The sequence below is a fragment of the Rhizopus delemar genome, genomic scaffold (assembly GCF_000149305.1).
Source record: "Rhizopus delemar RA 99-880 supercont3.1 genomic scaffold, whole genome shotgun sequence".
In the NCBI taxonomy this organism is placed as follows: domain Eukaryota; kingdom Fungi; phylum Mucoromycota; class Mucoromycetes; order Mucorales; family Rhizopodaceae; genus Rhizopus; species Rhizopus delemar.
The window spans coordinates 4,944,216-4,956,573 of record NW_027137827.1 but is presented as its reverse complement, the minus strand read 5'-3'; the positions used below and the strand labels follow the sequence as shown (position 1 = coordinate 4,956,573).

Below are 12,358 nucleotides of genomic sequence, written 5' to 3'. Positions count from 1 at the left end.
CTGACCAAAATCATGGAGCAGTAGCAGAATATAATGGAGATATAAGTAAAATAAAAAGAGAACATTTGTATTGTAATTTAGCTAATCCTGTGTAGTTTACGTTGAAAACAACGACAGCCTTGCATTAAAGACTATTATAAATGACAAGGTAAAATGTAAAATTCGTATTGATAGCATATAAGCTATATACTAACATTAACAACTTGGAGATACCTTTATATTCTTCTATCACATTTAAAGCAATAGAGCACGAAATACCAAACTATGTGAATACAGTAAAATCTGAAGAACATTCAATCTTTGAAGAGAAATACAGCCAATTAGTAAACTATGTCGATTCAAAATGGAACAATAGGTAACAAAAAAAAAAACTCCAAGCATACAAAACTAAATATTATACTCGTAGCTTGACTGCTATTCAAACAACGTAAATAGATTGTGAAATAATATGACTTTACTTAAAAATATTTTATAGTGAAGCTTATGAAAGAGTCAAACAACTTTACAACTACATAAACAACACGTATTTGACACCAGAGACTGGACTCCCAAAAGACATAGAAATAAATACCAATGGTTTATTTAAAAGTGTTGCTTGGCATCCTCATCAAGATATGTTAGCCGTTGCAAGCAACGCAGATTGCATTTATTTATATACAAAAAAAGATTCAATGTGGACATGCCAAGTACTTGAACACAAATTGATGAAGGACATTCGATGCATTCAATGGAAGACAAAGGCAACAGGTACACTTGCAGTTGGATGTAAATCAGGTGTTTGTGTTTGGACAATTGAGAGTCATATCAATTACGATCAAGGCATTCGCTATCATCCTGCAGCTTCCATGAGATACTTTGATTATCCTGAATGTGTTACTGCCTTGGCCTGGGATCCTTCACCTGGCAGTCACTTGCTTGCCGTTGCCTCCTCTGCTTCGAGCATGCTTACTGTTCAAGATGTGTTACTGAACCGAACAGTCTGTCTCAAGCGTTATGGTAAAGGCACAACTATACTACGCTGGAGTTATGATGGTAAATGGTTGTTTGCAGGTGGTGCAACTGGGATTTCCCGTTTATGGAATAGTGATGACTGGACATCAAAGCAGTTGAAAAACCCACCCGGATTGTGGGTTCAAGCAGCCTGCTGGTTACCTGATAACACGACACTTTTATATTCAATGAAGGGAAAGAATGATATTCACGCGTTATGCCTTTCTGGGTCTACATTTAAAAATGGCAAGTAAACAGAAAGTGGAAATGATAATAAAAAAAAAGGACTAAACAATGTAGAAACATAGAAATATGGGATATTAAAATCAAATCAGTCAGTGCGCCTAATACAGATTCTAATGTAATTAGAGATCTATGTATTGACAGTCGACATGGACAAAGACTGGCTGTTATCTTTGAGGATTCAGCTTTTATTGGAATTTATAATGTTCAAATTTCACCTTTGAACTTGCGTGAAAAGAATATATTTACTTTAATGTAAGTTGCTTTATTACCCTTTTGTTTTTCTTCGAATCCAATACTTATCTATTTATAAAGTGGATATTTACGTGGAGCAAAAGTAGAGTATGAAGTGAATGGAGCAGTTAAAGTAATCCCTTTAAAAGATGACGCAAGACCTTTACATATTTCTTTTTCGTCTTCTTACAAGTATGGAGCTGTATTGGCTGTTGCATGGGATAATGGCACAGTGTCATTCGTCACTCATACTTTTAAATCAGATAGAGATTTTAATAATCATTTTATGTGAATAAATTTTAAAGCAACTTGTTTATTATATGAATTGCTTACATGTACTTTGTTTTCTCTTCTTTCTTAAATACATCAGATATAATAGTAAAAAGAGGAAGGTGAGGGGAAGATATTTACAAGAGTTTTTTTTAACGTTTTTTGGAGAAAGGTTTCGGAAACCATGGATGCTTGAAGGCTTCGTCTGGTTTCATACGTTTCTCTGGATCCCATATTAAACACTTCATAACAAAATCCACGAAATGTTCATCAGAGCTATTTAAAGCGTGCTCCAAAGACTTTGTACCAGGCTTCCTTTTTCTGCCTTTAGAGTCAGGCATAATACGTGGATTGCCAAAAGAATCTATATACATGATTAATACAAGTAACGAATTATACATTTGTATATGAAATACCAAAAAATAATTTCCGTCTGCTACTCTTTTCAATGAGATAATGATCAGGCACATCAAGTATCTCCATAATACAAGCCAACTGTTGCTGTTCATTTTCACCAGGAAATAAAGGATATCCTGTGTGTAGCTCCGCTAATATACAACCTGTACTCCACATATCAATGGCCATATTATAGTTTATTCCCATAATTACTTCTGGTGATCGATAAAATCTACTTTGAATATAAGTGTACACTGTATTAAATAAAAATAAGTCAAGATATAAGACTACAGTGATGATTCACTACCTTTTTCACTTTCGAGACAGGAACTACCAAAATCAATTACTTTAATGAAACTTTTTGTTGGATGTTTTAGCAAAATATTCTAAGATAGTGGATTTGAGTTTAAAGTGATAATGACAGTAACATTTCACTTACTTCTGGCTTCAGATCACAATGAATTAACTTGTTCTTTTGTAAAAATACAAGAGAGTTTAATAATTGAGAAGCAAACCTAACACAAACAGATAAATATAAACAAAATGGGGTGCATCCTACTGTTTTTGTTTACCTTTTAACGAGGCCCATACTAAACCCTCGATATCCATTACTTTTGATAAACTCATACAAATTAATACTCAAGCATTCAAAGACAATACATAAATGGTTACGAAACGTGAAATGGCCCAGCATTCGAACATTATTATGTCTATCCTCAGGATCCCAAGAGATAAGGTTCTCAAGTATCTTGATTTCTGTAAGTGCTTGGGCGTGAAACCTCTTTTTGTTTCTAATAATCTTCACGGCTACTGTTTGACCTGATCGATGATCAAAGCATTTTAATACTTGTCCAAATGAACCTTTACCCATCACTTCCATCACTTCATAACGGTAATCCAAGTGATCCCTGAGCTGAATAAGATAATCGCCTCGATCATCGTCGTAACCAAAGTTACATATCGAATTGCTGGGACTGGCTGGCCTCTTGTTTGCGTGATGCCCAACAAAATAAATATGCTCATATTGAAGCATTTCTGTCTTTTCATAAGAAGTCAAGTTGAATTGATATAACTTTTGTGCCGCTGCAATAAAGTGTAAGTTTCCTCTTCTTTTTTTTCTTTAGTATACGTGTATATACATGTTACCTTCTGGTGTCATCGCAACACGCATTAAAATTTTAGGATGAGTCGAGTTCTTTTTGTGGTCATCATCTGATGTAATCGAAGGTCCCTTTCCTCTCAGCACAATCTCTGTCTTTCCTCCTATTTTTTCTTGTTCCATTTGTGCTGTCCATAATTTGCTTTCTTCCACCAAGCCCTGTAATCGCTCCTGTAAAGTTGGCATCTTTTTTTTTGATGTCATACCGGCTATTGTACAGACCAATTATTATAGGATACTTTCAAAAAAAAAAAAAAAAAAAAAAAAAAAAGAAAAAAAAAACTTACTGCTTTTAGAAGAGGCAGAAGTTGGAGCTGTCCTTAAGGAAGATGTTGTGGTTGAAAGAGATGTTTTTCCAGAAGGTTGTGGAGTGAATTGATTCGAGTTATTGTTCTTTCGCAACAAATTCTCATCTGTACTTTTGTTGGATTTGCTTGCTTGAAGTTTGGGAGTCAAGGCATGATTTGATTTTGGTTTTTGAAGAGGCTGTCGTTGTATACATTTACTTTTGCTGCCCTTTGCTGCCAATGATCTTCCGAGTTCCTTGGTCGTCGTGGTCGATGATTTTGTTGTGGTACTTGTACCGGGTAAAGGTATTCTTGTAGGTGTCTTTGCTAAAGTACGACTGGCCTTTATTGATGAAGGTATATTTAATGGTTCAACTTTCATAGGTGGCAATGTTAAAGGTACAGGGGCAGGCGGTTCAGCAAGACTTCCAGGTAAAGTCTTTAAAAAGAAATATGATATTAGAATCCTTGTTTTATACGCTTCATCTTTTCCCTCCTTACATTACCTTTCCCCTTCTTCTTTTTGTTATCGGTACTGTTCCAGTACCTGATTTTGCATTTTTGATTGTTGCTGTTGTGATTGTTGATGTCTTTGTTGATGCGTTATTAGTGATACTTAGTTTTGGTTTGCGTGGTTTTATGTCTGATGTGTTACTGCTGGTATTGTTCTTGAATTTGCTTAAATAGTCATCTATACTCTTATAGTCGACTGTCCGTTCCTGAACCTTCTGCATTCTTAATGACTGAGGCGAGGCGCGAGTTTGTTTTCTTAAATTGGCTGTTAGGGTCGTTGCACGTGGGGTAGTGCTTGAGCTGATTCGAGGAGATTCAATTTTAGGTGATGCTTTGGATAATGCAGAGCGCGTTGTAGTAATCGAAGAAGGGTCAATCACCTTTTTACTTGACTCTACTGGATATTTAGACTTTCTATAAGATGACTGACTTGCACTACTGCTACTACTACTCGTACTTTTCTCTCTTGATAAAGGGACTGCAGTGGCAAAATCATTTTGTTCTTGTTCCTCCAATAGTTCTTTCCACCTCCCAATCTTTTCGTTCTTTGTAATAGTTTGGTTCCTTAACCGATAACTTGCTAATCTTTTTGCTGATGCAGCAATCAAGTCTTCAAGATCTTCCAATGTAACGTCATCCAAGTGTTTATGTTTTGCTTCTTGAGATTTTCCTGAATTTGTTACTCCTTGTTTTCTTTCGGCCGTAAATGTAGAATTAACTTTATTCCAAGGTTCCTGAGATGTTGTTGTATTCGGTTCATACTCGGTGATTAGCTGAAAACTCGACATTATTAATTATCACAATAACAACAACAAAGCTCTACATAACTTGCTAAATATTTCATAAAACATTCTTTTATATTTTATTTTACCTTTTTTCAACTGCCTTATATTTTTCTCTTCTTTTTTTGATATATTTTTTGTTTTATTTTGTTTTATAATTGAAAAGAAATTATTGTTTAAAGTGAAAAAAAAAAAGAGGAAAGGGAAAGAAAGAAAAGCAAACAAGAAAAAAAACAAACAAAAAAAAAGAGAGAGAATTAAGGTCTGAATTTCAAATCAACATGCTTCTCCTTATACCTTTCTCTCTCTCTCTCTCTCTCTTTCTCTCTCTTTCTCTCTTTCTCTTTCTTGCTTAGTTTCCCCTCCAAATCACTGATTAAGCTGCACGCCGGTTCTTTTTTTTCCTTTTTTTTTTTTTGTTTTCTTCTTTTCTTGCTTCTAGAATAAAGATGATTGGTTGAGCATTGAATAACGTGAATGACTTGTAAGACAATGTGTTATATTAGTAACAAGACGTTCAACTATAAATAAATTCAAATTCTTCCTTTTTGTTGCACATTCAAAAGAGATGTATCTTAATGATACACACCTCAAAACAGTGGACCTGAATCAATCCACTGCCCCCCCCCCTCTACCCCCTGCATACTCGCTTATAAATTTGAAAGAAGAATTCTCAGCAGTAGTTCATTCATTAATAAGCTACCATCATACTTTAGCTATTTTAATAAGCCTTACTCTTGTACGAGCAGTGAAGTCATATTTTTTTCATTGTTTAAAAAAAGACCTCCTTTTGGTTAAACAAAGGGGGGAGTTCGGGGTTTATTCTGCATAGTAACTAATTCAAACTCCATATTAGTAATTATCTCTTGCAGTTTAGATACGCGATTAAGGACTTGATGAACAGAGAATAATAAATGATTAAAAAAAGTATACAATAAAGTCCTAATTGATTGACAAAGAAGGCTTTGAATTATTATTATTATTTTCCCCAAGCGTATTTCGAACTTGTTGTCATCCAAATAATAATAAAGTTGCATATTCCATAAATGTTCATGAGCCGGTTTGGTATTCTTAATAGCCATTGATAAGTCATTATACACCATGAATGAACCCATTCAGATGCATTGATTATACCCATAAAAGCCTACACAAAGTTATCAATCTCACTGTCACTTTTTAGATTATTAAAGAAAGAGAAAGCAAAGTACTTTATTGAGTACATTTGGGTGCTATAAACCCATCATCTGTCTCACCTTGCGATGAATATTGTTTGTGATGAATCCAAATAGCGTCATTTATTCGTAAATTGAATATGATCCTATATCTTTACTGCCTTAAAAACAAAGATCATTTAACTATTCTCATGAAAAAAATTAGATGATCTCGTAGATACATCATCTATTCATCCTATCTCCAAAAAAAATGTACAACTTTTTATTTTCATTTTTTTTTTAGAAAAGCTAAGCCAAACGATAAAGAAGAGCAAAAATAAAAAGTATTGAGTGTGATTTATTAGAGATTGCTATCAATCCTTATGGCAATCACAGTTTTCTTTCTTTTTTTGTGGATGACACAATCTCAAAATATGTTATATTCTAGTCGTTTCGGGATTTGTTAAGAATCAAACATGGAAAAGCAGCAAGGGGAATCTAACAATAATAAAACACCTTCATATTTAATGTAATTAACTAAAGCCAGATTCTATTTCCTTTTATTTTACTTTATTTATCAAAGCAGAAAAGCGATCTACGCGTGTGAAAAAGTTGATTTGCTCTGAAGGCCCTTGTGTGTACATTCTTTAAGCCTTACCATGTATCTCCCTTTCTTATTGCACTCTTATCTCTCAATTATTTAAACAATACAAACACGAGATAACAATTGATATCGTGCTAAATCAAGACCCAAAGGAGGGAAGAAGTAAAATGCATGCATTTTGTGTCACATTTATTTATTTATTTTTTCTTTTTACGGAGCTCTTTCTTTTATGAATCGCACACTACACGTTTATGTAATAAAAATAAAGGGATATCTTTCTATTCTGGATGATGAGTGCAAGTAAACTCTTTTTCAAAGGGACCAAAAGGACTCAAGTAGCCATAATCAATCTCCGCTATCTTCGTACGACATTAAACGTTACCTTTTTGTGTTTCCTTCACCTCCCAGCCCCCCCCCTCCTTCCCTCTCTCTCTCTTTTTTTTTTTTTTTTTTTTTTCGTACGAATTTTTTTTTTTCTTCTTTTTCTTCTTTATTTTAAAAATGAGAGAATACAAACTTGTTGTATTAGGTTCAGGAGGTGTTGGTAAATCTGCTTTGGTAATAGAATAAGATGTATTATTTTATTATATATTCACATATCCTATGGACTGTAGACCGTTCAATTTGTTCAAGCTATTTTTGTAGAAAAATATGACCCAACGATTGAAGATTCATACAGAAAACAAGTTGAAGTAGATGGATATCAGTGTATGCTTGAAATATTAGATACAGCAGGAACAGAACAATTTACTGCTATGCGTGACCTTTACATGAAAAATGGACAAGGCTTTGTACTTGTATTTTCTATTACCCTTAAATCCACTTTAACTGATCTTAATGAAATAAGGGAACAAATCATTCGAGTGAAAGGTTCTGATAATGTAAGGAGTATTTTGTTATAAGGAGATAAAAGACACTTATGCGCTTTATTAGGTGCCTATGGTATTAGTGGGTAATAAATGTGATTTGGAGAATGAAAGAGCCGTGACAAGAAATGAAGGTATGGAATTATCACAGCAGTGGGGAGGAAAGCCCTTTTATGAAACATCAGCAAGGTTCAAGATTAATGTGGATGAAGTATTTTATGACGTGGTTAGACAAATCAACAAACAAAATCCACAAAAAGATAAAATGAAAAAGAAGTTTAAATGTCTTATTCTTTAATTTCTCTCTCTCTTTTTTTTTTATATTATTATTTTACTATTTTACTATTATATTATTATAAATATACACACAACAAATACCACACAAATACACACAATTCAAAACATATTTTATATTAAATAAAAAAAAAAAAATATTTTTATTTTGCTGTTACCACATACACGTGTGATTGTATATTAAATAATTATAAAAAGTATTAAAAAAAAAAAGGTATAAAAGAGAAAGAGAAAGAGAGAGAGAGAGGATTACATCAAAATACAACACTTGTCAGCAGCTACTTCATGATTTTCTTGTAAAACAAATTGATCGTTATTACTATTCCCTCGGTTCTCTTGTTCCTTGTTATATCTTCTAATATCTTTCACTACTTCAAAAAAGGCTTCTTCTACATTAATCTTTTGTTTGGCTGATGTCTCAATAAATTGACAACCAAATTGTTTGGCTAAATCTTTTCCTTCTTGACTTGATACTTGTCTATCGCTTTCCAAATCACATTTATTACCTACCAACACCATCGGGAAATAATCGCGATCTTTGACTCGACAGATTTGTTGATAAAATGTCGAAATTTCGTCAAATGACATGCGAGAAGTAATAGAATAAACTAATAAAAACCCTTCCCCATTTCTCATGTATTGTTCTCTCATTGCACTATTCAAAAAAGATAAGAATGGAATCGATCGGATTCATTGGCTTACCTGTATTCTTCTTGTCCAGCTGTGTCTAATACGTCTAATAAAGCTGTCTCTGAATCAATTACACACTGCTTGCGGTATGAATCTAAAAAATAATTTTTAATATATTTGTGTTACTTTTCTATACTATTTTACCTTCAATAGTAGGATCGTATTCATCTACAAAGTGTGACTGAATAAACTGAATAGTCAAGGCTGATTTACCAACACCTAATAATAAATAAAGAATTTCAGTTCATCTGATGATGAAGCAAAAAAAAAAGGGTTTCATTAGAAAATGACGTTTATAACTTACCACCGCCACCAACCATGACTAGTTTATATTCACGAACAAAAGAAGTAGTTTTAGACATAATATAAACTCTTTCTTAACCGAGATTGTAAGTTAGAAAAAAAAAAAGAAATAAAAAAAAAAAAGAGTATTCAGTTTTTTTTTTTTTTTTTTTTTTTTTTTTTCAATGTGATTTTTTAGGTTCCGAAAGTAAACCAATCAGATTTTATTTTAAGAAAGTAGTAGCATTCTTTTCAAGTACAAGGGCTCTAAGCCATGCTGCCTCTCTTTCTAAATCTTTCACTCGTTCTTCTAATTGTCTTGCCTTCATTTCCATTTCCTCTGTTTGCTGCTTTAAAGTTTGTTCTCTCATTTTCTTTTTTAATCGAAATCTTGCTGAAGCTGCAGTATTTCTCTTTCTTTTGTCATCTTCTACAATGGCATCTTTTAACCTTGCTGTTTGTTTCTTTTTGGATGGCATAGGAACAGATGAGCTAATGACTTTGTGATTAGATACAATAGGAGCGGGTGCAATAGGTGCATAAAAATCTTGATCATTAAATAGTTTTGCCTCAGATCCTGGTTGAACATCAAATGTGAATTGAGCATTAGCCCAAAGTGCAAGCTCCTCTTCTCCAAGTGTATTTTCTGAAATATCGACTGAAGGATCTTCTAATAAATTTAATGCTGAAATGTATGACATGAATAAATAATAAAAAAGAGGGGTGAAAAATGTTTGCAGTGAACAAAAAAAAAGTTTTTTTATTAGCCAATGAACATTAAGTTGTGTATAAAATATATAACAAATGAATTACATAAAAAAAAGTTATACAGAAATAATAAAGTGAGTATATATAAAATTAATTTGATTCACTAATACTTAGGTTCTCTACAATTAAAGGATTATTATTTAACATGATTTGTTTTTCAATCTCTAAACATGCTTTTGATGTAAAGTTAGTATAGTAAATAATAGAGATCAAGTAACTTACTATGAATAAGGTGCTTTCCATAAGTATATTTCTTTAAGCCTTGAAGATGAGGTTTAATCTTTGCGATCAATAAATCTCTTTGTGATCCATCGACTACATCAAGCATTTTTTGAACGACATAATTGGCATATTGATCCTTCATCATAGACATCAATGGATATGTGCTAATTGTAATCATTTAATAATGTATAGATAGTCATGATCAAGCATTACCCATCAGGCCGAGTAAGTAAAACTTCTTCAATTAATTCTTGTCTATCTTGTGGGTTGCCATAAGCAACACACTTTTCGACCACATTACTTGCAAACTTATGCTTGCTTAATTGAAGTACATGTCCCTTCACTTTACTAATAACAAGCGCTTTATCTTTTGCTTCACCGTGTTCCAAAATATGTTGAATCACATAATTTCCATATTGATCTTGTACCAATTGGCTTGTATTCCTATTCAATTCCTCTAATAAATGAATCTACCATAAAATAATGAGTAAAATGATAACAATCTTTTTAAAAAAATTACAGTTTGCTCTTTAGGACAATGTTCAAACACCCTTTGAATAACACGACATCCATAAGGATGAGTTGCTAAATGGTATACTTGGCCGTGAAGTATATCAATAATGAATTGGACATGATGGGCAGGTACTCGTTCAATTGCCTTTTGAACCACATGATTTCCATTTTGATCCTTGACACATTTGAGTACACACCCATCCAATTCTCTCACCAAGGCAGCTTGTTGATCCGTCAAGACATACTCGAGGGCCTTTTGTACCACACGACAGCCATACATCTGAAGCGAGAGAGAGACCACGTGTGTTTCCATGTGTTTGGCCAACACCGTTTTTTGTGCCTGACTGCCATGTTCAAAGAACTTTTGAATGACATAGTTACCAAAGACATCCGTCATGAGCTGAAGTGCATTCGGCAAGATTTCTTCAAAAACCATTTGCTTTTCTTCACTACTGGCCGTTTCGAGCTTTTGTTGAATGAATCGGGATCCGTGCTGATCACCGCTAAACTCGACTGCGTGGCCCGTAATGTCCCGCAGGGTTAACTTTTTGGTCTTGTTGGTCCTGAATTCTTCTAAAAGTGGACTGCGAATGATGATATCTGTCAGAGGTTCATGGGGTCTTGTCCGTTGTTGTTGTTGTTGTCGAAGCATCTGTTCTCGAAGAAGCAGAATTTGTTCCTGCTGTAAAAGGATCTGTCGTTGACGTGATTGAAGTTGAAGTAAAAGTCGGTCGTTGTTGGCCAGCAGCATCGGATTGGCTGCTGGGGGTAAAGTAGGTGTGGTGGGTAAACTTTGGCTGTTGTAATAATTGGGAGAATTATAGGATCTTGTCATATCTGTTTCCCAGGGCATAGTGTCTACTCAGAGTATAAGTACAAAAAAAAAACAAAAAAAAAAAAAACAAGATTTTACCTAAGCTGGACCAGTTATCACCAACATGTTGCTGCTGCTGTTGTTGATGATTCATCCACTGATAGTAACGTTGTTGTTGTTGCTGAAGATTTCTTTTTAATAAAACATCGTGTTGATACTATTTAGTATATAATGAATAAAAAGTAATAAAAAACAACGTTCATCAGATCACTTACTTTATCGTTCATATTCACACTAGACATACCATTGACTAGTTGATCCATTTGCTGTTGTTGATGATTTAAATGATGTTGATTGGTAGGCGGAGTGGAGTTTGCACGAGGAACAGGAGATGGATAATTGCTGCGAATGGGAGGAGACATGGGTCGCTTAAACAGTTCTTCTTCACGGAATAAAGAAAAATAATTATTGTTATGCTGTGTCTTACAATTAGTAAAGCACAGTGAGCATTATTACTTTAATTTACCTGCTTATTATTATGAGTATTAATATGGCTACTACTACCCTCTTGATGATAGTATGGAGTGCCTTTTAATTCAGAATGTATCCAGGCATTATTAATTTGTGGATGATGTATTGCTTTTTCATTTGACAAATGTTGATTAAAATATCCAGTATTATTTTCTTGTCCAAAATCTACGTATTATATCAATCCTTTTTACTCTTCTTTTTACTTTTTTTTTTTTTTTTTTTTTTTTTTTTTTTTTTTTTTTTTTTTTTTTTTTTTTTTTACTTACTTGAAAAAGTATCAATGGGTGTACCTAAGCGTGATGGAAGAGGATCAAATGGAGGATTCCAAGTTGAAGGAATTTTTTCTTCCTCAAGTGGTGGTGCACTGTTAGATCTTTGTTGTTCTAAATAAAACAAATCGTTATCCGATTCAAATCTTCCTTTCATCAATGCTGCAAGCTATTTTTTTTTTCAAGGAGAAATAAATAAATAAATAAAACATTTTTCTTTATTCGCTTACTTGGCCTTGTGGTTGATTCCTTGCTTTTGGCTGTTGAAGGTCTGATCGAATCATAAAGCTATTGTTTTGCATTGAAACGCGTCTCTAATTTTATTTACAAAAAGATATAAAAAAAAGAAAGAAAAAAAGAAAGAAAGAAAAGAAAAGCTTCTAAAAGCACATAAAGAAAGAAAAAGGAGAAAGAATAAAAGATTTACTCGTGGCAATTTAATTTTTAATAACAATATTTTCGGTTATTGAATAAGCTACC

The 12,358-nt window shown here is 33.3% G+C and overlaps 5 protein-coding genes across 5 annotated transcripts; 2 read left to right on the top strand and 3 right to left on the bottom strand.

The window, feature by feature from the left end:
• Nucleotides 1–140: 140 nt before the first annotated feature.
• On the top strand, nt 141–1,244 carry RO3G_01919 (uncharacterized protein; the record flags this gene model as incomplete). Its single annotated transcript, XM_067656510.1, has 4 exons — nt 141–148; nt 317–355; nt 407–427; nt 476–1,244. 4 exons carry the CDS (start codon nt 141–143, stop codon nt 1,242–1,244), a joined length of 837 nt encoding a protein of 278 aa, XP_067512611.1.
• A 645-nt stretch (nt 1,245–1,889) lies between these two features.
• Nucleotides 1,890–4,880, bottom strand: RO3G_01918 (uncharacterized protein; the record flags this gene model as incomplete). Its single annotated transcript, XM_067656509.1, has 7 exons — nt 1,890–2,101; nt 2,295–2,387; nt 2,569–2,648; nt 2,706–3,216; nt 3,280–3,501; nt 3,580–4,018; nt 4,086–4,880. 7 exons carry the CDS (start codon nt 4,878–4,880, stop codon nt 1,890–1,892), a joined length of 2,352 nt encoding a protein of 783 aa, XP_067512610.1.
• A 2,250-nt stretch (nt 4,881–7,130) lies between these two features.
• RO3G_01917 (RAS related protein 1b) lies at nt 7,131–7,793 on the top strand (the record flags this gene model as incomplete). The annotated part of the gene is made up of 3 exons (XM_067656508.1): nt 7,131–7,187; nt 7,244–7,510; nt 7,563–7,793. 3 exons carry the CDS (start codon nt 7,131–7,133, stop codon nt 7,791–7,793), a joined length of 555 nt encoding a protein of 184 aa, XP_067512609.1.
• A 245-nt stretch (nt 7,794–8,038) lies between these two features.
• RO3G_01916 (Ras-like protein 1) lies at nt 8,039–8,841 on the bottom strand (the record flags this gene model as incomplete). Its single annotated transcript, XM_067656507.1, has 4 exons — nt 8,039–8,444; nt 8,492–8,573; nt 8,624–8,698; nt 8,784–8,841. The coding sequence occupies 4 exons, from the start codon at nt 8,839–8,841 to the stop codon at nt 8,039–8,041; spliced, it is 621 nt and encodes a 206-aa protein (XP_067512608.1).
• A 778-nt stretch (nt 8,842–9,619) lies between these two features.
• Nucleotides 9,620–12,035, bottom strand: RO3G_01915 (uncharacterized protein; the record flags this gene model as incomplete). The annotated part of the gene is made up of 8 exons (XM_067656506.1): nt 9,620–9,648; nt 9,752–9,915; nt 9,965–10,221; nt 10,272–11,122; nt 11,178–11,295; nt 11,354–11,554; nt 11,605–11,774; nt 11,876–12,035. 8 exons carry the CDS (start codon nt 12,033–12,035, stop codon nt 9,620–9,622), a joined length of 1,950 nt encoding a protein of 649 aa, XP_067512607.1.
• Between the last annotated feature and the right edge of the window lie 323 nt (nt 12,036–12,358).